Source organism: Bos taurus, chromosome 15, assembly GCF_002263795.3.
Source record: "Bos taurus isolate L1 Dominette 01449 registration number 42190680 breed Hereford chromosome 15, ARS-UCD2.0, whole genome shotgun sequence".
In the NCBI taxonomy this organism is placed as follows: Eukaryota; Metazoa; Chordata; class Mammalia; order Artiodactyla; family Bovidae; genus Bos; species Bos taurus.
The window spans coordinates 45,207,288-45,231,833 of NC_037342.1; the positions used below are offsets into that span (position 1 = coordinate 45,207,288).

Genomic DNA, 24,546 nt, shown 5'->3' on the forward strand with positions numbered 1-24,546 from the left:
ATGTACTACTGTGCAACCTCCTGCTATTTTAGAGATTTAGTTTATAAATGTGTGTGGGCATGCAAGCGTGTGCATATATTACGTTGGAGCCAGTATACATCACGTCAACCTGGCCCTGTCCGCCAAGTGCTTCTAACAGGCTAATGCCGTCTGACCACCTTCCTGCCTCAACATGAAGAGCTGATCTTCCTGATAAACCTAAGACTGAATAATCTGAACTCTCAATGCGGTGGCACAATACAGTGGAAAGATCACGGGTTTGAGGATCAGGTACACTGGGCATCAGTCTTATTTCAGCCACTCGTCAGCCAGGGAACCGTGGGAAATTCACTTACCCTGAGTCAGTGTCCTCCTCAGCTAGAGCCCTGACAGGCTCCTGCGAGATGTAAGTGAGCCCACCTGATGCACGCTGCATGCTTAGTAAACGACAGTCTCTAGTCCCCGGATCCCTCACTAACCTCCCTCGCTCCTCCAGCTCTAGCCAAACCAAACCACTGGCTGTTTTCCACACATGCCCCTTAAGTCACCATCCATGCCTTTCTTTGTACATCGCCTTTCCCTCTGCTAGAAATGCCCCCCCATACCTTCATAGAAAGGGGTGTCTCTGGTTCAACCTTCCTTCAAGACACACCTCAAATGCCCTCTCCTTGGCAAGCCAGGTGCCCCAACCTCTCTTTTCTCTTGAGCATCCATTGTGCTTTCTTTGAGGTTATTACTGTCTACTTGGAGTGGGGGGTACATTCCTTAAATTCCATCCAGGTGGGGGACATGTTCTTACTCATCTTGTGTTCCCACCATAACAGTTTTCCACATGGAAGATGATTTAAAAAAAAAAATCATAAAAAATGACTGAAATAATAAATGAGGTCACAAGTCTATTGACTCTAGGATACTTAGGAATTATGTCCCATCTCTGCATCTAAAAGAGTTTTCCTAGATCCAGTGGGACAATGCTCATTTGGGGGCTTCCTTGGCCTCCTACCAGCCTTACCAGGCTCCCCTCCCTGCCACCCTGGCTGGGACTGTGTGCCTGTCAGGCATCCACGTTGCTTAACCACAGCACTCTCCATCGTCCCACCGCACGTCCCACCCAAAACCTCAGCCTACGTGAAGAAGGCCCTGCTGCCCACAGCCCTTCCCTGCCTCCTCTCGGGGCTGGGAGCTGGCTCTGTGGCCCAGGCTGCAGACAGTCGGTCAGAATTCCCGGGGTTGTGCCCACCGCCCTCCTGGACCTCTCCCTTCTACACCCGCCGTTCCCTCTAGGATGCTATGAGCTCAGTGTCTCAGACCACGTGGCCCTGGTCCTCCAGGTACCAGGACTCTGGGTTCTCAAAACCTTCAAGGAAGGGCCCATGAGTCTGTAAGAGCCTTTGTGCCCCAGCTGGGTGGTCAGGCCAAGGCATCAGCAGGAAATACACGCAGTGCAATCACATTGGGATCATGGCCTCGAAAGTTCAGCCCACAAAGGCACATCCTCAGAGCCTTTCCAGTCTCTCAACTCTTGCACTGGGTGGGACTTCAGCCTGTGACCTTCAGCCTATGGAGAAGCTTCTTCACAGCTTCACGGCCACCCTTCCCCAGCCTACCACCCTGGTTCCCCACCACCTACCCTGGCTGCAAGTCACTGCTTCTCTGCTCAGAAGACACCATTCATCCCTCCAGACCGTACAGCACTTTTAGGAAGACCTCCAACTTTACTGAGCGACTTCCCTTTCACGTTTCACTTTCATGCATTGGAGAAGGAAATGGCAACCCACTCCAGTGTTCTTGCCTGGGGAATCCCAGGGACGGAGGAGCCTGGTGGGCTGCCGTCTATGGGGTCACACAGAGTCGGACACGACTGAAGTGACTTAGCAACAACAACAACAACCAACTTTATAGCAAAGTCTGCCTCCTCTGTTATTTTACGAATTCCTCTCTAGTCAATACTGGCTGGACAAAACCCTCTACAGGTAGATTTCAATACATGCTCTAAAACAGTCACCTGGCCCTAGAGAGAAGACTGAGTTATTTGGAATCTCTTACATCATGTCAAACTGAAACCTGCCTCTTCTGTAATCCTGTCTACCGTCACCACCGTGACTCCTCAGTCTTGCCCTCTGAGCAACACAGAGATGGCAGCTGAAATTCACAGTCACAACCCTTGTATTTTCTGTTTGTCCCAGGACCTTATAGGACTTACAAGTCAGGGATTCCAGTTTTGATGCAGTAAGGGGCTCTCTTCTACCTGCTCCCAAAGAGTGGTGCCCAGGGTACCACCTCCAGGTGTGGTCTGCCTTGGCCACTTCAGGGAAAAATAGGACGACCCCCTCCCCAGCAAGGTCTAAAGCCAGGACTTCTATTAAGGCAGCCAAGCTAAGCCAAGTTCTGTGGGCTTTTCTACGAGGCTGGGTGAAAATGCACGAATTGATTTTGGGAGCCTAAGGGCAGGACTTTGCCTTTACCCCTCCACGTCCCATCGAGCTGGTTTGAGCTCTGAGCTCTGTTTGTTGTCCTTGTCCCGCACGCTGGTGACTGGCCATCAGCAATCAGCCTGTCCCCTCACCCTGCCATGGACTCTTGCCTCCTGGACCTCCTGCTTACCTCCACTGTAGGAGTTACACCTGGAGGCCCAGACGATACTACTTGCCCCCTGAAATTTCATTATAAACCCTCTGGGTGATGGAACCCACTCCTCTTGACAGAGTCGATCTGCTAGGCTTCCTGAGCCAAGGAGGCTAATAATGCCACTTAGTACTTATGATGAGCCAAACACTGTAGCCAACATTTAATACACGTCATCATCTCACAACATCCAAATGAAACCGACCTATTATTGTTCCCATATGACAGGTGAGGAATTTCAAGCTCAGAGAGGGAGAGACTGGCTCAAAGGAACAACAGCAGGTCTGAGAAGAGCCAGGATTTAAATGAAGGACTGTCTGAGCTGGCAGAGCCCTCAGAGACAAGATAAGCCAAGTCCCCAGGGTGGCAGACACCCGCCGCCCGCCATACCCTTGTCTGGAGGGTGGGTGAAGAGTCAGTTTCCTCATCTCCAGCAGCAGGGCAACACCTCTGTCAGAGGCTTTGTGCAGCTCCAGTGAGCCACGCAGTGAAAACCTAGCTGGCCGCACAGGGCAGTGGTGTCTGCTGTTACCGGGAGAGCGGCATTGCATCAAAGAACCAGATGTCTTGGCTGGTTGCGGGAAGAGCTTATGTAATAAACTTTCTCATGACAAGCAGCCGAGGTCAGGTGTCAGAGCCAATAACTACTCCTTTGCTTTGGTAAAATGTCGAATTAAAAGAATCCTCCTTTCTCACCCGAATTTGAATTCTAACTTCTCCCCGCCCCCACCCTACACTAATCCTCATTCCTCCAGCCCCTCTCCCAGTTATTTACTGAATTTGAGTTTGAGACCACACATCCCAGGATGCCTGAGACAGTCTGGTCATCCCAGGATCCCATCCAGCTCAGCATCTGCCTCCTTCTTTCGCTTGTGTCCCAGTTTGGACAATAAATTAAATTGAATATTCTGGAAACTTACACTCACACACTTTCCTTCCCTGGCACCTGTTCCCCTCGCATAAATGGGAATAACACTGCCCGCCTCAGGAGACTAGCCCTTTGTAAAAGCCACCAAAGCCAGAAGTTCCTCTCTGTCTTCCCTCTGGAGGCAGCTTTCTGAGGCCAGTCTACATACAGCTCTGTTTCATCCAGGAAGCAGTTCAGTGTCAAGCTAGCTGTTCATGCATAAACCTCTGATTTGGGGAAACACAGCCTGTTGCGGGAAGGAAACAGTTGCCCTAAGAGAGGAGTTGTCACGTGTGCATGCAAGGAACAAAAGTAACCTGTTCTTGGTCTTCCAAACCTGAGCTGTGGCTTTGCCCTTCTCTGCTCCCTTAGTCCCTGTAGCAGATCCCCTGGCTCCTACACAACTCTGTCTCTCTCTCTCTCTCATATACACACACATACCGTCAACACAAGGAGTTCCTTCTGGTGGGCTCTCTGGACCTTTCTATCAGGAGCAGTTGGGAGATGTTTGCTCAGAAGACCTCTTAGGACACCCCAGTGCAGTCATAGGAATGGTTCTCCTGGTCAGAGTGCTCCCTGCCCAGCCATAACTGAGTGGGCCATTCCAACCATGCTCACAAGGCACTGTGGATTTATGTCTTTAGCTGGGGTCTGGGTGGGGGTTCTGACTATGCCCACCAAAAATGCCCAGCGACCAGCAGACACTGGTGTCCCTGAGCCAGCAGAGCAATCCTGGGATTTGGGTTACTTCCTTGCCTACACCTGTCCTCATCCTGGGAGGAAACAGAGGTGTTCAAGAGCACAGCCCTGAAGGTGAGGGAGTGGCTGTGACAGGATCAGTTCCCCATAGCCTCACCTGGCTTGACAACCTCTTCCTGGAGGTTTGTTAGTAGGCCTGCCACCCACTCGACTCTGAATAAGCTGTTTCAGAGACAGGGACAACTCAAATCTCCAGTCTGCAATCTAGGGCTGTCACTGATACTTTAGCATGGGTGAGCAGGCTCATGCACACACTTTGGTCTCAGTAAAATACACACACACTCAAAACAAGATGAATTAGAAACTTGTCAGACCCAGCTACATAACTCAAAAGAACCAAGAGGCTTGCAAGTTTGACTCAAAGTTGAATCCCAGCGTTTCTTGTGTCTTTGTTTTTATTGGGCAAGTATCATATGCCAGGCAATCATCTAAAGGCTTCACATGTGTTAACCCAGCTCTGCCTTAGCAAACCGAGGTAACCACTGTGTCAGGGCAAAGGTAGGACTCATCCTGAAAGGCTGGGGAGCCTGGCCAGGTAGAGAGGTGTGGAAGGGAAAGGTAAGGAGGGGAGGAAATCCAACCTCAGGGCCACTGAGTCTCTTGGCAGCAGTGTAGAGTCTAGAAAAGGCCTTCCCTCCTTAACGGACAGCTGTGTCCCTCACTCAACCATCTAAATCCCTGACACTGGCCCTACACATAGGTCTTTGCCTAGAAAAGGTTCTCAAGGTTGACCACCTTCCCCAGATAGGCATCCCCACCACCCTCACTCCAATACTACACAGGCAACCTCTCATAACTGTTTGGATGTGTCCCTAAAACTTGCTGGCAGTAAGGAGGGGGCAGGGTGGGGGATATTTGGGTCCTTAGAATACATCTTTCCATGGAACTGACGGATTGATGCTTGCATTCCCAGAAAAACCATTTAATACCCATGTACTTGCACTAAGCACTAACAAGTATAAGAGTGCTGATACCATAAAGCACTCCCTACTTCCCATCACCACAAAACAGAAAGATCTCATGAGCCTTCACACCCCCAGTGGCTTTGGCTGCTACAGACACTTCGCTCTGAGTCTTTGACCTTTAAGTCTCCAGCCTTAGCTGTTCTGCAGGCTGAATTTGCCCCAAACCTGGTCTCTTTCTCATTTTTCATTGCCTAATGGAGTCTCCATCTGGACTTTCCGATAGCGCTCATCTGTTCAAACCCACTGAGCTACATAGGACAGAACCCAGGGCCAGAGGGCCAGAAGGCCTGATTTCTGCCACCAGCAGCTGGGTGACCCTGGGTAGGTGTCTTTGGATGTCATCATCCTCACGGGTAAAAATATAGGGAGCATGCGAGAAACTACCCAAGGCTCCCTCCTGACTCCAAAGGGAGTCAACCACCCTCATCTCCCTTCCCCCTTCCAAGGAGCTCCTCCATGCTTTCATGCTGCTAACAATTGCTTCATTCTTCTCCCAGCAAACTAGCACAAAATGTCAGTGTCCAGTTTGACTATTTTCTCTCTCCCTCAAATCCCATCAGTCACCAAATCCTGCAGGATTTCTTGGCAAGCTCATTCACCTCTGTTCACTCCTCTCCACCCATTGACTTGATTTAGGTCCTAATCTACCGCAATGGGTTATTCCAACAGCACATTCTCATAAACCCCTCCCTGTCTCTCCAACCTGCCCTTCTTAGCCTGGAATCCTCCTGAAAGCACAGCTTTCACCTAGTCTCAAGGTCATCAACATTACATTTAAATTCTTTAACTTCAGCTTTCAAGACCTTCCAGGATCTCTCCCCAGCCTGAGACTCCAGCCTCACTTCTCCCAGAGTCCTCTCCCCATCTCACCCTATGACTCTAGCCCTGCAGGCCACTCATCAGGCCTGTCCTAGTCTTTCAGGTTCTGCTCTTGTTCCTTGCCTTATATCCAGCACAAAACCATCTGCCTTTCCCCCTTTAACTGAAGGCAACACGGTAACACCACCCAGCTCAAGGCCCTCCTCTGTCACAAACTCTTCCTCAACATCTACTGAGAGTTGGGTGGAACATCAGGGCTGACGCAGCCCCAGGGCAGCTCAGAGTTTGGAGATGGTGTGGCCAGAGAGACATGCAAAAGATGTGCATTATGTACCACAGCAGAGATCGGAACCGGATGCTACAACAAAAATGACTTGGGGGTTGGGGAGGGAGAGATGTTTCAAGACTTTGATCTGCCTCCTGAAGGATTAGCAAGAGTTCATGCATCTTGCAGAACAGAGACAAAAGGACTTCCCAGGAAGAGAAAATAGTGTATGTTAAGGTAGAGAGGCACAAAATGTAGAAATTGTTAAGCTACTCGGTTTGGGGAACAGTGGAGATGCAGCTGATGAGTCAAATTATTGCCAGCCTCTGTGGAACTCTGAATGCCAAACAAGGATGGTATACTTAATCCCTTTCAGAGGCAAGCCTATCCCATCTTGTCTATACCTTCCATCTACAAACGTGTTACAGAAGCCAAGATTACTACACAACATGGAACATGATGACTAAAAGCACTGTGCACAGTGAAAGCTGTGTTCTTGTGTGCATAAATGTGTTTGTGACTGAGAGAGGAAATCAAAGTAAGACTTACAAGGAAGCACCGTAGTAAGGACTACCTAGGAGCACTAAATAGAAATCATAAATTTCCCGAAGATAAAGCTGAGAGTGAGCAGCACCCTGGAACTCTCAAAGCCTTGAGGCGATCTAGGTCTAACGGTAAACAGACGCTCTGAGATGTTATCTCTTAGCAGAGTACTCACTCTTGAGAGATAAGAACGGCCCTCATGAAGATCTGCAAGACCTGGCTTTCAGAGTCTATAAAGGATACAGCCCGCCCTTCTGGGACCAGCAGTGGATTCTGCAGAAACGGAGACACAAAGGTGTCATCAAGTGTTGAAACCGAAGAATGATGCTAGGAAAACAAGTGGAACTGCTCTGAGGAAGGAGGAAGCAGGAAAAATAGTGACTCAGGAAAACACAAAGCTGCCAAGAGTTTCAGCCTAGTTGTGCCCACACCAAGTGATGACAGTGTGACATCTTTTTTTTTTTCCTGAGTGATATTTCTTTAATGAGGGTGTTCAGTCTGGGAACTTAATAAACCTTTAAGTTTATTGCCTCAACATTTAAATGCCTCAACGGTGCTGTTCGTATTAGCTATTCCTTCCCATGTTTTGCAAAAGGGGATCCATCAGATTTCAAGCAGGAGTGTCATGAACAAATCTATGTATCAGGAAGGAAATGTTTTTGATAGCCAAGTGAAAAACAGCTTCCAAATATTACCGCAAATCTGACAGCCGAAAGGCTACGGCATTCCTTGTCCAAAGCACAGTTCTTTCAGGACTGCTCCTCCTTCCTCACTTCTCCATCTGGCCCCCTAGCCCACAGATTCTGTCTCTCTAGTCTCTCCTACCTGTATCCTCTCCGGGATCCAGCACAGGCCCTAGTCACTTCTATCTTAATTGATCTTCCACTGGGCTTCTCCAACCCCAGGGTCTCTCACCTAGCAGTTTCCATTTGGCCTTCATCAGAATCACAGAGGAATTTGGTAAAAACATGCCAGACCTACTTAATCTGAGTAATTTAAAAGCTCCCTAGGCAATTCTGAGGCTCAGCCAGGTTTGCAAACTTTTTTTTTTTTAATCCTTGCTATAGATAAGTGAAGGGGCTGCACTGCTGAGAACTTTCGAGAAAAGCAGAATGTCAGGTTCCACCCCGACCTAGGAATCAGAATTTGCATTTGAACAAGATCCCCAGGTGACTCTTAAGCTTGTTAAAGGTTGAAAAGCACTGCTACCAAGTGTTGCCAGATCATTCATTCCACAAATATTTACTGGGTTTTCTCCACTGGGCTAGAGGTTTGGGAGGCTGAAAGGGTCAAGGGCCAAGGTCCCAGACTTTAAATTCAGAGAACCATCAATCAATCTCCTGCTTAAAAGCCATTATTGAGGCTCATGATTTCAAAGCCCTGACTTCTCCACCTGGCCTTCATGGACCGCTGGGAACAGGTTTCTTCCTTATCACCAGCTTTATTGTCTCTCACTTGCCGCTGCAGCCAAGCTGGGCCACTTGCTACTTCTCAGGCTATGAAGTGCTTGCCTGCGTACACAGTTCTCACAGGGCAGGTCACACTCTACCTACCTCTGCCCGGAGAAATCCTTCAAGGTCCACCATGCACATGTCACCGCCTTCCCGAAATTATCCCAGGTTTTACACAATCAGATGAAAGATAATTCCCACAACACTTTGCTCATACCTCCTTCATAGCATTTATTTCATTCTGCTTGTCAGGCACCTGTAGCACATAGCTGACCCAGTAAAGAGACCATGATGCTGTTTATCTCTGTAGTAGCAATATGCTAATAACTGGCACATCACTGAATCTCAAGTTCAGTGAGATACTGAACTTGAGATTAATAATGTATTATTAATCTAACAATATGTATTATTGTTAGATTACTAACAATAATGTATTAAGTATACTAACAATACTAACAATAATGTAGTATTAAGTAATACTAACTATACTAACAATAATGTATTATTGTTACTAACAATACTAACAATGTATTATTAAGTAAAAATTATGAATGAGTGTAGTAAAATTTCACCAGTCCCCCTCGTCTCCCACTTCAAAGTCACCTAAATATGAATTTAAGCAAATTACATACAGACTACCTAAACCTCAAGTAAAAAAGAAATAACCCCTAAATCAAGTATTTTTTCAGGTAGTACAAATAACAATCAAAGACTGAACACGCAGAAGACGAATTTTGTGTACAGCTAACTGCCTTTGTTGGGCATTAAACGTCATAGAATGCAACATAAAATTTGGTAACATTGCAGATTTGTAGTATAATTGATTAAGGAACTGGGAGAAAGAGATATGAGACAGGAAGTGAACGAAAATATACAAAGGGAGACAAACATCCAGCAGCTCTAAAAGTAAAAATGCTCTGGATTTGTTTTTTAAGAGGACTAAATGCTGGCTAGAGTGCCTGTTTTGATCTTATGCACACTTTGGAAGCCCTGGTCTTTAAATATATAATCTTATTTTCATCTGAGGAACAACTGAAGGTCTGGAGTCAGGATGTCATGAAGGAGAGGAACACAGAACCATTCCCGTCTTGCCGTCTTTTGGGACGCAGTGGCTTGAGGTTTGGAAAAGCATGTTGCATTTTCCCAATTACAGTAGAGTTGATTTCTGCTAAGGCGTTGCAGCTGCACGCACGCTCTGGGGAACACCGATTTGCTTGGGCGAAACGGACCGTAAGCTTCCCGACCACCTTGGGCTATCTCTCTAGACTACGCCGCTGCTCCAACCAAATGAGCAGAGCTCTGACACACTACACACAGCTGGGATGACCAACCGCCCCGCGCATCTCCAGGGCCATCCCGGCACCTGTAGGGGCGCGGACAGTCCGTAGACTTCGGACAGGACTGGGAGGAGACGCGAAGCAAATCCCCAGGAGTTATATTCGCCTCCCAATCTGGCAAGAGAAGGGGAGGAGGGTCCCCGCCCTCGCGTCTGGGACACACTCGGCGATCTCGGTTCCTAAGGCAATTCCCCTGCGGGGGCTCCCAGTTCAGCCTGCGCAGTGGGCCCGGGGGACGTGGGGAGAACCCACTGACCTGAGTGTTGGGCTCCTCTCCGGACAGCTCAGGTGTGCGGGCCTTTCACTTGTCCCCCCCAACCTCCGAACATGAGAGCCGAGAAACGAGTAGCAGGCCACTGACCCACCGACCAACTAACTGACCAACCAGCGGACCGACCGGCAGCGGCCGCGTCCGGAGCCCACGTGACGGGGGCGGGGACCCACGGGAGACTCGGGAGGCTCGTCCCGAAGCGCCCGCTCCCAGACCGTCCCACCTTCCCCCGGGACCGCCCCTCTGCCACGCCCCCTCCCCTCTAGGCTCCGTGGCAGCCCGCAGGGACCCAACCGCCAAGAGTTCCAGTTCCTTAGCGACCTGCCTCGTCAACCCCGCCCCTTCAGACTTGCTCAGCCCCGGCCGGTCCAGCCCCAGCCCCGCCCAGCCCCAGCTCCGCCTCCTAAGACGACTTTACCATTCCCTTAAGCCCCGCCTCTCTCTGGCGGCCACGCCCCTAGGAGCCCCGCCCCTGCTCTTGTCACCTCCCTCTCCAGCACCCTTCCGGCCCCGGTTGACGCCTGGCGGTCCTGGGCTCCCGGTTCCCTGGGCTTCTCCAGCCCTCGAGCACCGTTCTTTGGCCATAGGGAATAAAAGCGAAAAGCAGAAAGGGAACTTGTGTCGAGAATTGCAAAAAGAGATGTCATAGAAAGAATGTTTTAGAGGCAGTCCCAGCTTCTGAGCCCAGGCGATCTAGTTCAAATTGAGGTTGGCCTGAAGGCAATCTCATTTCTTGTCTCTGAGCGCCCCCAGTTCGGAAGACTGAGTCACCCTAGAATCTGGCCGCTCTCGAACCCCGCGACCTGGAGTGGAGGTCCCTCTAGCGGTCAGCGTCAATCAAAGGCGCCGGCACCCGTTCTTGTGAACAGCTAGGGACAAATAGTCCTGTCCTGTGCCCAGCATTTAGGCGGGGGTTCCACAGGCACAACAAAAGCTTTGCTGAGCACAGGAATGGATTGTAGGATCGGGGCAGGACTGGGCCTTTGGGGACCTAGGCCAAGGCCTTCCCCCGGTGTAGGGCATGAATCCCCTTTGGTGGTACTGCTAGATTGTTGCCCTGTCTGGGCCCACAAGACTTGGTTGCTCAGTTCAGCGGATTAAAATCCCTGTGGGCCTCAGATGGCATCGACACCAAGGACTCTGGCATAGTCCCCAGCTCTGGCAGGAGTCACTATCTCCCTAACCTCAGTTTTTATCTACATTTCTACAGGCTGGATTGTTCATCAACTCCACAAGACACATCTTTTTGTATATTATCCTGATGGTCTGAAATTACCAGTGTGCCCAGAAGACTTGTACATGAGAACAAAACTTAAGCCACCCTGGCAAACATGAGACTCTGGTCACTGCAGGAACCCGGCCAGAGGCAGGCCAAGGGCAAAGCCAGCAGAGGAAGGCTGGGGCCCACAAGAGTTGTGTTACAACAGGACACTCTTCAGTTCGCTTTCACTTCCTTAAAATAGCAGCTCAGAGGCTTTTATAGAGGAGGCTGCCATGGTTCACACGAGTTCATGGGTGTTTCCAAATCCTACATGTTATTGCCCTAGGGGACCCGCAGTCCCCAGAAAATGATAGTCTGTTCTTTAGAACTATACATTACTTTTTAAAAATCATCTTTAAAAATGGTATAAGTCACAGACATTGAAAATAAATTCTGGTTACCGAAAGGGAAAGGGGAATGATGAATAAATTAGGAGTTTGGGATTAGCAGATACACACTAATATATATATATATAATGATAAACAAGGATTTACTGTATAGCCCAGGGGACTATATTCAATATTTTGTAATAACCTATAATAAAAAGAATGTGAAAAAGAAAATACTGCATCACTTTGCTGTACACCTGAAACTAATACAACACTGTATATCAACTATACTTCAATTTTTTTTAAATGGTGTAAATCACTGATTTTCCTGCTTATTCACACTTTGGGACCATTTTAGGGGAGGGAACTTAAAAATCACAGCACTGTCTGGTCCCTCCTCCAGAGGCTCTGATTGAATGGTCTGAGGGTATGGCTTGGCATCAGGATTTTTAAAAGCTCCTCAGGCGATTCTTAGGTGCAGTCAAGTTTAAGAACCACTGGTCTAGATCTTAGGACCTTCAATCCTCAGTAAAATCCAACAAGAAGCCAGAACTGAAAAGTTCATCTGAAAGAAGCCCAAGAAGTGTCCACAGACCTACATGATTACCCCTGGCTCCCAGGAAACAAAGTGCCCTGTTAACAGGGGCTTCCAGGAGAAAATGTCTTAACCTAAAAGGTGATTCTAGCTACAGAAATTTAAGGCATGAGAGTGGGTTGTTAGTGGCAGGTGTGCCCTGCATAACTGTCAAAGCAAAGCCTATCACAGACGAATGGTAGACAGCACACAGGTAGCCTCTCTGCGCCTCCAAAGCCACCATGTATGCAGGATTTATGAGTAATCCCACTCTGATTAATTCCCCTGCTACCCTCATCTGTGAGGCACATTCCTTTTCCCTGTGAAATAGGTAATGTTATTTTACCCATGGGGCAGCAAATGGCCCCCAGTCCATGGAATGGGTAATATCACCACATTTATTTATTCATATCTGCCTCATTCCACAATGGATTTGAGCTCTCTGTACCACTCTGTTAGAACTGTGGGTAACTGTGCTATGTCCATGGGCTTAGCAATTCCATTCTGCCAAACAGCTACTCAAATCCCATGGGAAAGAAAAAGAAAAAAAACCCCACCCCTCTCTTCACTGCCTATGGTCCCAGCCTGGGCTTGGCAGAGTTGGAAAACAGCTGCAAACAGAGCAAACCCTCTCATGTGACCAACCTGGGAAGACAGAGGCCCCAGCACATGACACAGACTGGCACCACAGCCTGCACTTGTGACCTGAACAGCCTGCAGTGAACAACTGTGCGGGAAAGTTTGAAGAAGCCCCTCCAGACAGGCCCAGGTGGTCTCTGTCCCCTGTGCCACGTGGCACGCCTGCTGTGGCAGGGAGTCCCTTGCCTGCTATTTGGCATCCATCCAGATTCCAGAATACTTACTGAAGGCCTCAGTGAGTTGGGGATTGTTCACTGTAAATCCAGGCACGGGCAGCACTCCCTGAAACTTTCATGCTGAGGGCATGTAGGCAAATAGAACCTGATGAGGTTTATTTGCTTAGTGTCACTTTTATTGTGTTTCAGGCAGGAAGAAAGAAGCAGGGGAAGGTAAGGCAAGATGAGTCTACAGAAGGGTCCTCAGCCTTAGGCTGGTTTTCTGGAGGAAGTAGCTTTTCAAAGGCCTACAGGAGGGTCTTGTGCAGGCATGAAACTAGCTAAAGAGGCAGGCCGTTATTTTTAGGCTGAAATGATTAACAAATTGCTGAGAAAAGTTGGGTGAACAAACATATATTTGATGCTTCCTTGGACAATGACAAGATTATGGGCTTTGTGGTCTTTTCTAGCTCTTTCCTTTTGTAGCTTTGGTACTTTGAATGGCTCACCGAAACCCTCTGTCTATAAAGGCTTGTCCCTGTCTATCTCGTAAGGGTGAGAGGAGTTCTAACACAGATGCAGACACTTTATAACTGGAAAGTGGTATTCAAATGGTAATATTTTCACTTTCTTATTACGACCGCCTTGCTTGGTGTAGGGACAGTACCAGGGGAAATCAAAATTAAACATCAACAAGAAATATTACTTTACACTATTGATACTATGTATAGAATAGATAACTAATGAGAACATACTGTGTAGCACAGGGAATTCTGCTTAATGCACTGTGGTGACCTGAATGGGAAGGAAGGCCAAAAGGGTGGGGATACGTGTGTATGCAGGGCTGATTCATTTTGCTGTTGTACAGTAGAAACTAACACAACATTGAAAGCAAGTATACTCCAATAAAAATTAATCCAAAAAATAGTACTTTAGTTGGGTAGTGAATAATAGGAGAATATCAATAGGCAACTGTAAAAGAGGAAAGAGCTTGGGCAAAGGCCAGAGGGGAGAAAAGCCAGGAGTATGAGGGTGTGGCCTACATTTCTAATGGCTGAGAAGGTGAGAGTGGGGAGAATTATTAAAGTACATGCTAAAATGCTTTACTAAAAAGAAAAGTTTGGAAGTAAGCTGGATCAGGATGTGGAAGGCCTTGAGCACCAGGGCGTTGGGATGGGTAATGGAACTTCCTGAAAATTCCTGAATGACAGACTGTCATCTAAGCTTTTAGAAGATACCAAAGGCAACATCATCTAGAAAAGAATGTGTGTGCATCCCCACTTGCAGCCCCTCATCTCCCTGTGTGCCATTAGTGGGATGCTATTAATATATTAATACTATAGTATATTGCAGAGGGGCCCTGGCCCCCCATCCTGGAGCACAGCATCCCTGGCCATCTCCCTCCCCACTGTAATGCATCACTGGAGAGGCTGCTTTCTCCTGGTCTGGAGTTTGTAAATCATCTGATTTCCATCATTCCAGGCATAGAGGTGCTTATCTCTGGGGTTGTAATGGATCATGGAGTGACTTCTTGGCCGCCTGGGAAAGAACAAGTTGGGCAGATTCTCTTCCATGATGGTGCCAAGAGGATCATAGACACAGGTGATGCGATGTGGGCCATGGCCTCCAGAACTGTAGACCACATAGAGGACCCCACACAAGAGGAACGAGGCTTCAGCGTCCTGGCTTCTGCATGGAGTGTCCCATGAGTGTTCTACTCCCAGCGTGTCAGGCTCAATTTTTGTGAGAACCAAATGGCTGCGGATGCCTGGCCCTGAGTGGATGGCCCAGAGCCCGTGCTCATCCACAGCCAGGTCAATGTAAGTTGAAGGGGAGTGCTGGTAGGCCAGGGCTCTGCCTGCTCCTCCAAAGAGAAGCATCCGGTCTTCTACAATCCTCTTTTGCAGATTATATTTGATGATCTCATTGGGAGTCCCTTGGCTGTGAAAAAATAGGAAACCTTTGTAGATCACTTGGCCTGTTCCCTGCCAGGAATGTGTTAGAATCAGCTTCCGGGGGGCTGGCTTGGTGCTGTCTTCCATGAAGGCCCGAATATTGGCAAATTCCCAGACAGTGTTGTTTCTGGGCCCAATGAAGACATAAACCTTTGGAGAGTCACTGACAGCATCTTTCATCCAAGAGCCATCTGTGTCAGTCGTCTTCTTCACTATTTTCAGAGACTTTATGCCCATCAGCATATTGTCACAGCCTAGCCACAAAGGAGGAAAAGGAGAGGTTACTTTATGAACATATGAGATGTCTGCTGTTCTCACAGATTGATTTTTTTTTTCCTTCAGTGTCTAATATTAAATTATCACATAAAGATCAGTCAATGATTGTAGGATTCAATGAGTCAAAGATTTTAAAGAATAACTGAGTCTGTGAAGGGAGTTGCTGTCCGGTTATAAGAGCATTCATTAGTCAAGTTAATCAAATCAAGATATAAACAACTATTTGCTGTGTCCTAGGCCCTGTTCACTCTCCAGAGCACTTCAGGTGATGCACTGAGTATGGAAGCACCTAATTCAATTGTGTTTGCCAAGATTTTACTAGGTTTCTGCTGTATACTTAACTTACAGTACTGTCTTAGAACAGTGCTAAGTACTAAGGATAACAATTATAATATCAACCCTACAACGTGAGAAGATGACCTTCCAGGAAGGATTCTGATTCTTAAACTTTCTAGAACATTGTTGTCATTATTCAGTTGCTCAGTTGTGTCTGAATCTTTGAGACCCCATGGACTGCAGCATGCCAGACTTCCCTGTCCTTCACTATCTCACTAAATTTGAGTTTGCTCAAATTCATGTCCATTGACTCATTACTTATTTACTCATGAATGCATGCATGCCTTTAGTCAGCCGACTCTGGATACCAACAAAAAGCAAGATACTAAGCTAGGTGTTATGAGCTGGGGGTACAATGGGCTGGGGTACAATGATAAATTAGGCACAGTTCTTGCTTAATAGGTGCCTGACTCTAGATATAAAGCTTAAAATGAATTTTTTTTCAAAAAAGAGGACAGAGAAGAGACATATCATTTGATACAGGGGAGAACCTGCCTTTGAGTTAGCCCTTGAAAGACACCTTGAAGGACATTCTGAGAGTGGTAGGAGAAGCTTTCCCAATAGTTAACAAAATTGCATTTGGGAAAGTCCTTCAAACTTAGTGAAGTAGTACAGTTTTTCATCCAGTATAAGCTAAATCCTTTGTGTATAAAACTAGATGCATAAAACAAACTAGTTGAAACCTGCTCTGTGCCTGGAATCTTGAGGGTGGAGCTAAGGAATATGGATTTAATTCTCCAAGAAGGTAGGGAGCTACTAAAGCTTTTGAATAAGAATGAAACATGGCCACTGTTCTACAAGACTAATTAAGCTGATAGTCATGTGTACAATAGATACATGGGAAAGAGACTAAAATCAGGGAAACCAAGCAGAAGGTATTTCTGTAATCCAAACAGGATGAAGGGCTCTAAACTAGGTGGAGGAAGATGGAGTAAAAAGAAGGGGCCTATATTTCTCTAGCTCCTCACTGCCACTCAGACTATTACTCTCTCAAAAAACCCTTCCTTCTTTGATCCTAGATCAATTCAAAGATCTGCCTCTGCCCTTGAGAGCTGTGTGTTGGTGAAAAAAATCTCACATTGGTGCCTACTGGTATCATTACACTAAGGGGTCTCCAACGTCAACTGAGCCCTAAATACTATACTGCTCTCCATGCTCAGCCCATCTTCCACATGGCAGCTATCTTAAAGCCCTCCTTTTGCCCCACAACTAGCCCACCGATCCTTCATAATAACGCCTTTGCAAACATAAATACTACTAGACGTGAACTTCCTTGACTTCCTGCTCCTCACTTATAGACTTTTTCTTCAACTCCTAACCTTGCTCCCCTCCCACATATCTTAGAAGCAGCCATGTCATTCCTCCTGTGAAGACTAGTTAGTTCACCTACACTCCTGTCTCATCCTTTCCTGCCTTCTAGTTCCCTCCATGAATGATCCCCCTTCCCATCTCAGATTTCTCCTTCGCTACCAGTTCTTTAGCTTGTAAATATCAATTCTCCCACAATTAGACACCTTTTCCAACTTCCTTCACTCTACCATGTTATAGAACTAGACTCTCCTATAGTTAGTACTCTCTGCACCCATTTCTTCACCTCCCATTCTTTCACTTCACCATAACTTCACAAAAATGACCCTTTAAAGCATGACCACAGACTTCCTAACTGAAAATGTCAACCTTTTATGTCCGTATTTTAGCTGACCTTTCTGTAGAATGGCAATATTGATTAGTTCCTCCTTATTAAAGGTTTTTTTCTCCCTCGATCTTTTAAATATATATATATATATATATATATATATTTACTTATTTCTATTATATTTTTTGGCTGAGCTGGATCTTTGTTGCTGTGCGGGCTTTTCTCTAGAGGCAGCAAGTTGAGGCTACTCTCTGGTTGCAGTGCGTGAGCTCTAGGGCACACGGGCTTTGGTAGTTGTGGCGCATTAGCTCAGCAGCTGTGGCTCCTGGGCTCTAGAACACAGGCTCAATAGCTGTGGTGAACAAGTCTAGTTGCTTCCCGGCATGTGGGATCTTCCTGGATCAGGGATCGAGCCCCCGTTTCCTGCATAGCAGGCAGATTTTTTACCACTGAACCACCAGAGAAGCCCTCCCTTGATCTCTGTGTCACCACAGAGACAAATATCTGCGTTCATCAGGTACCATTTCATTTTCCTCTTCTCCAGGCACATGTTCGCAGCCTCCTTTGTACATAAGCTGCACCTATTGATCTATGTCCTGTCCACTGGGATGTAGACAGAGGTGGTGTAAGCCCTTTCCACCTGGCCCTTACATCTGCTATCTTCAAGAAGACCTCAGGGTCTTGGGATTCTCACAAGTTAGAGAGAGATATGGGTCAAGATTAGATGAATGCCACTCGCCATTTTAGAAAAAGTGGGTCATCAGTTCCAGTCATGAGCTTGTTGCTGGGACTGCCCTGTTTATGTCTGTTGTGAGATGGGCATGTCACAGAGGCAGGGTGTGGTGGCCTGACTAAAAGCATGAGAAATCCTGTATGTCTCCCTCCAATCCTGCCGAGGTCTATATCATAGGTAGGAGAGGAAAGTCTTAAAAAAGCACAGGAAGTCTCTAGGTCTCCCTCACTGACTGCTATAGGGTGAAGTGGTGGAGTGACAGTCGAATGTATAACAGTCTCTTAAGAACTGAACATTCCAAGGGCCTCCGCAAATCCTTCCAAAAGCTTCAATATAAGAAACTGGATGTGTCAGTGGGTTGTCATTTTGTTCTTAATAAATACATAGGTTCTCCAGGCCAACTGGAGGCCAACTGGAGTCAGAGGAAAAGAAATATGGTGAAAGGAGAGAGAGTGGACACAGTAGGAAAGATGTATGGCCAGAGAAGTCCCCGAGGTGGAGGTGAGTAAGCATTTGGCAAACTGTGTGTACTGACAGCTATTTGGGAACCAGTCATGAATGACAAGGAAAAAAAAAAATCCAGAAAGATGGGAGCACAAAGAAAAGCAAAGGTGTTCTACAATCAAGAGAAGAAAGAGTTTCAGGGAGAAGTAGCGATCAAGTAATCAAAGTTTATTGAGAAGTTGATTAGGATGAAGACCAAGAATTGACTCTTAGATTTTGCAACATGAAGGTTGTTGGTGACCTTGAGAAAAGCTGATCCAATGGAGCAGGCAGGGGGATTTAGACCTGTGGAGACCTGGAGCTGATCTGAGTAGCTTAGGGCATAATTGGAGGTGAGGAACCCTACCATAGTTCTTTAATCAATTCATCACCCACAATAACCGTACCTTCTTTTCGTTCCTCAAGCTTCCATCATAGCCTCCTCACTCTCCTAGGAAGATCTCACCTCTGATTTCACTAAGAAAACAGATGCAATCAGAGAACAATATCATCTCTGGTGTGGATTACTGCAATAGCCTCCCACACTTCCATCCTTGACCTCAGAGGCCACTCTCCACAGCTGCCGAAGGTATCTTTGAAAAATATAAGTCAGATCATTTCCCTGTCTGCTTAAAACTCACCAGTGACTTCCCATCTGACTCAGAGTAGAGCTCAGCTCTACCTTCCAGGCCATCCGGGGCTGCCGGCCCACTGCCTCTCTGCCTTGATTTCTGCAAACTCCCCTACTTTGAGCATTTTGTTCAGCTACACTGGCCTCCCTGCTGTGCCTCAGACTGTGCCAAGCACACTCCTGCCTCAGGAAATTGGCACATTTTGTTCCCTCTGATTGGAACCCTCTTCCTGAAGATAACTACGTGCCTTCCTCCCTTGCTCCATTTAGGTCTGCTCACAAATGCTCCCTCATTATCAAGGTCTCCTCTGATCACCCTATTAAGAATGGCAGCCCCCTTGTCCAGCTCCGCACAACCCCCTTACCCTAGCTCACCGTTCTCCCTAGTGCTTGTCATCTTCTCTCTGATATAAATTCATCTGTTAACATATTTATTGTTCAGCTCCCCTCAATAGAGCATAAACTCCATGAGGGCATGAGCACTGTCTCATCTGTTTCATTCACTGCTGTGTATCTTGCCCCTGGGATTGCAACTGGCACATAGGAAGCCAGTGTTTGCTGAATGAATGAGTTTTCCAACTAACCAATCTATTAATCAATTTCACATGAACCCACACTATTTGCCTTCCCTCCTGCTCTCTTTACTTTTGCAATGAATCTTGTTCCTCTCACCAACACAAGGGCTTAGCACCTGAAATTACCTCCGTTCTCCTGCCCAACAGTCTCTTCCTCCCCCTCTGTAAACAAACAGGTTACCAGATCATCTTAGAAGCTTTCTAGTGTGACCCCATTTCTCTGCTCCACTTTATAATAAAACTCCTTAAAAGAGGAGGTTCCTCACCTCCACTTACGCCCTAAGCTACTCAGATCAGCTCCAGGTCTCCACAGGTCTAAATTCCCCTGCCTGCTCCACTGGATCAGCTTTTCTCAAGGTCACCAACAACCTCCATGTTGCAAAATCTCAGGGTCAATTCTCAGTCTTCATCCTAATTAACTTTTCAGTAAACTTTGATGACCTGATTGCTACTTCTCCCTGAAACTCTTTTCTCTCTTGATTATAGAACACCTTTACTTTTCTTTGTGCTCCCATCTTTCTGGATTTTTTTTCTCTTGGCATTCATAACTGGTCCCTTATCATCCACCTTTAAGTGTTTTGTCCTCAGACTTTTTCTTTTCTCTATTTATGATAACTTTCCAAGTAACTTCATTCTTTCCCATGGCTCTGAATAGCACTGTAAATTCTGAATAATGAATAAATAAGAATTCCTATCTGGAATGACATCTTATCTGGATGTCTATTTAGCCCCAGACTTTTTCATCCAACTGCCTACTCCGTGTTCCTACTTGGCTACCTTCAAACTTCTCTGTACAAAGCAGAACTCCTGCTTTTATTCCCCAAACTCTCTTCCTTTCCCCATTTCAAGCAAAAATCATCACTCAAATTACCTGTCCAGAAGTCATCTTTGATTCCTTTCTTTCCATCTCTCCAAACTGGCAAGTGCTGGTAGTAAACCTCTCTTTAAATTATGATGTTACACTTAAAATGCTCACTATATTTCTATATCCTCCTCTTTCCACCCCCTCCTTTCCCCCGGCACTCTGTGAATCCTCACCTTTTGCCTGGACTACTACCACCAATTTGTCTGAGTTTACTTTTGCTTATCTACAGAATGTTCTCCACAAAGCAGGACGAGTGATCTGTATAAAAACATGAAGTATGTGACTGACTTGCTAAACGCTTTTCCCTACCACTAACTTGGCCTAAAACATCTATCTGATTTGGCTTCTCCCAGTCTCTCGGACTTGATCCTCCACTCCCTCCCTATACTCCCACCTGCCTCACTGTACCTGGCCTCACTGTGTGGAGATTTCATTGGCTTTCCTGCTATTCTGGGAGCTGTCAAGTTTGTTTCTGCCTCAGGGCTCTTGCACTTGAACTTCTTTCTGCTGGAAGTGTTCTTTTCTTTGATCCTCCACAGTCTGCTCCTACTCATCCTTCAAACCTCAGTTTCAATTTCAGATCCTTAAAAGGCTTCCTGTGACTACTGTATCTAAATTTAAAATGATCTTCTGTAGCATCTCTCTTATTTCCTTGAGATCATTTATTGAGTTTTGTAATTATGTTATCTGTTTTATTTACTGGTGCACTGTCCTTCTCCTTCACTAGACTATAAGATCCACAAAAGCAAGGCTTTTGTGTTCATGTTTGCTATTGTACTCTACTGCCTGAGAGCTCTGTGGGTTCAACAAACATCTATTGAATTAGTAAGGAAGGTAGGTTCATTCAAGCAGATGTTTTTCTAGGGTTTAAATAGTGCTGCACACCCAGAGTTCTGACTGCAGATGTCATAAGTAATAATAATTTGTAAAGCACTTTAGGGTTTTTGTAATACTTTCAAATGCATTATTTAATTTAAAAACGTGACACAATATTGTCACCAAGGCAGCATATGGCAGGGATGTGGTTAGGGAGAACCAAGTCCTAGAGAGTCAGTCCTTCCAACAGTCATGCCATCTGTGGCTGCTCCCAGAGGACTTGCATGTTTCATACCATGGCCAGGACCAAACTTTGGGGCAAGCTATTGAAACTGAATAGAACCCTGTGGAGCTCCTAGGCTCAGAAGACTTTCTGTATCCCCTGTTTCTAGGGAATAGACTCCAGCCTCCATGACCTTCCGTGAGTTCCAAAGGGCAGATTGGAACAGTTGCTAACCAGGGAAGAGGGAGGCGAAGTCAAGAAACAGTAGTGCAGCCTTGGGGCAGGGTCTTGGTTGACTTCAAGAGATGCATATAATAGTATCTTTGAGCTCTCCTGCTGCCGTCTCTGGGGTCGCACAGAGTCAGACACGACTGAAGCGACTTAGCAGCAGAACTAAAATCCCTAACAAATGGAAGATACTCAGTTCAGTTCAGTTCAATAGCTCAGTCGTGTCTGACTCTTTGCAACCCCATGGACTGCAGCACGCCAGGCCTCTCTGTCCATCACCAACTCCCAGAGTTTACTCAAACTCATGTCCATTGAGTCGGGGATGCCATCCAACCATCTCATCCTCTATTGTCCCCTTCTCCTCCTGCCTTCAATCTTTCCCAGCATCAGTGTCTTTTCAAATGAGTCAGCTCTTTGCATCAGGTGGCCAAAGTACTGGAGTTTCAGCTTCAGCATCAGTCCTTCCAATGAATATTCAGGACTGATTTCCTTTAGGATAGACTGGGTGGATCTCCTTGCAGTCCAAGGGACTCTCAAGAGTCTTCTCCAACACCACAGCTCAAAAGCATCAATTCTTCGGCGCTCAGCTTTCTTTACAGTCCAACTCTCACATCCATACATGACTACTGGAAAAACCATAGCTTGGACTAGATGGACCTTTGTTGGCAAAGTAATGTCTCTCCTTTTTAACCTGCTGTCTAGGTTGGTCAGGTTGGAAGATGTTAGCATTCTTCAATCAAGAGAAGGTCACAGTTTGATAATGTTGAGAAGCTCATCAAGAAACCACCTGAGGCTGTATTAAAGGAGGGCAGGCCCTGCACACACCTTGATCCTTGTCAGCTACTGCTCTAGAACCACCAAATCCTCCCAGGTTAGGACTACAGTTTTTCAGGGGACCAGTCAGTTGTGTGCCCTTTTCCTGGCAAACCAATAAAGCTATTCTTTTCTACTTCACCCAAAACTCTGTCTCTGAGATTCAATTCTACACTGTACACAGAGGCTGACTTTTCAGCATCATTATGGAAGTCTCTCAGCCAATGGTTTCCACCATGCCCCATTACTGACCTGTTTTACCAGACTAGGGGATTGTTTCCCTATGGCCTCTGGGTCAGTTTCATCCTGGTTGGCCTGGGTTATAGAGACCAAATCCCTAGGAAAGGTAGAGAAGCCTGGGACAGCTGGGAACCTTAGAATAAGTTTCAAATATCTCAACATGGCACTCAAGGTCCTTTGTCTGCATTGCAGGAGCAGCTAACAGAAGGATCCCCCTCCATGCTGAACTCTGAGGACTATGCACTGTGGTGTGGAAGAGAGGGGGTGGGCTGCCCTGTTTACCAGGACCTATCTCTGCCAGGGCTCAGTATGCCTTGTCTCAGTTTCACCAGCTGAATCTGTCTCATGTGAATGCTCTCCTCTTCCCACAAGCTCTGTGATGACAGATGATGAATGAACAAGGATTTAGGACTGTATGTGATCACAGATACCTTTAATGGGAAAGGGGTGGTCCCATGGGCCATGAGAGAAGCTCAGAAGCTGTTCCCTATTGAGGAACAAGTCCAAAAGCTTGAAAAATTAATAAATACCTACAAATACATGTAATATGCTTGGTACTGTGATTAGGTACTTCTTTGCTTATCTAGATCTTATAGTTCATCTAAGTGGTAGATATTTTAATCTCTATCTTCCAAGCAAAAAAAGCAAAGGTTTGGATAAGTAACCTGATAGATCACCCAATTAAGGGAGCCTCTGAGCTGAATCTGAGCTGGAAGGCAGGGCCAGCCAAGACACCCCTAGCCCGGACACCCCCAGCCAGCCCAAGGGACATGGTGGATGGGCTTGTGGACATGGTGGGAAGGGGTGGAGAATGGGTGAGCCTGGGTATGCCTAGAGAGGAAGAAATGAAGGCAATGGACTCCCCAGGGCCTATTAGCAGGATGATAAGATATCTGTCCTGACTAGGGAGCTCCCAGCCAGCCCATTCCTCTTGGAGGAAAGTCAGCAGACTTGCAGCCAGCTATGAGGGACTGTGGCTAAGAACAAGGAACAATCTATGTCTCATCAGTGATAAAATATTCATTTAAAATACAGCAGAAATGGGACTTTCTTGGTGGTCCACTGGTTAAGCTCCACACTCTCGACGCAGGGGGCCAGGGTTCAATCCCTGATCAGGGAACTAGATCCCACAAGCCACAGCTAAACCTGCATGCCACAACTAAGACCCGGCACAGCCAAATAAATAGTTTTTTAAATAATATAATACAGCAGTAATTCATACAAACATTCTTCTTCCTCCTTCTACTCCTCTTTGAAGAAATAGCAAAACACGAGAGTGCTAGATGGTTTTGATCATGGAAACACAGTTCTGGGGGAGAAAGCACAGAAGTTTCCCCTGTGTGCTCCCTTCAGCTTTCTCCTGTCCCTCGTAGCTGGAACCTGGCACTGGGAGTAGAGATCTCAGTGGTCTGAACTCCATTTGGTTCTCTGTGTGACTCCCTAAAAGTCCCTTGGTCAATCTAGCTTTTCCACCTGTAAAATAAGAGGTTTAGCCTGGATGTTGTACAGTTTATTCAGGTGAATATTCTATAATTTTTTCATAAATTCCTCTTCTTTTGGAATTTGGGGAGAATATACTTCCAATGTTTGAATAATGGGGAAAGTTAAAACTCCCTGTTGTGCCTCTCTTAGAAGAGATAATTAGCGGGACTAAAAGGTTGAGGAAGGATAAGAAATAAATTGAAAACCTTTGAGTCCAGCCAAGATGCAAATTATTTAACAGAGATACTGACATTTTGCAAATCAGAGAATGAAAATCTGTGGTTTACCCCTCAGGCAGAACTGTAGACAAGCAATTAGGGTAGAATTTGGCCCAAGGCCTCAGAGTGAATTCTTTTATAAATATCACTTATTTGA

The 24,546-nt window shown here is 46.5% G+C and overlaps 2 protein-coding genes across 13 annotated transcripts in view; both read right to left on the reverse strand.

Annotated features, from left to right (window-relative positions):
* The window catches only part of PPFIBP2 (PPFIA binding protein 2), a 166,731-nt gene extending 156,703 nt beyond the window's left edge, over positions 1 to 10,028 (reverse strand). For all 11 annotated transcript variants that reach the window (XM_024975813.2, XM_024975822.2, XM_024975820.2 and 8 more), the window contains exon 1: positions 9,907 to 10,028. The gene's annotated coding sequence lies outside the window, so the exon portion shown is untranslated. The remainder of the gene's footprint in view (positions 1 to 9,906) is intronic.
* Positions 10,029 to 13,054: 3,026 nt separating this feature from the next.
* Positions 13,055 to 24,546, reverse strand: part of OLFML1 (olfactomedin like 1) — a 30,565-nt gene continuing 19,073 nt past the window's right edge. Inside the window, exon 2 of one of the 2 annotated variants that reach the window (XM_059874777.1) lies at positions 13,055 to 15,088. In XM_059874777.1, coding sequence (XP_059730760.1) covers positions 14,298 to 15,088 — 791 coding nt within the window. In that variant the 3' untranslated portion in view covers positions 13,055 to 14,297. 2 annotated transcript variants of the gene reach the window in all.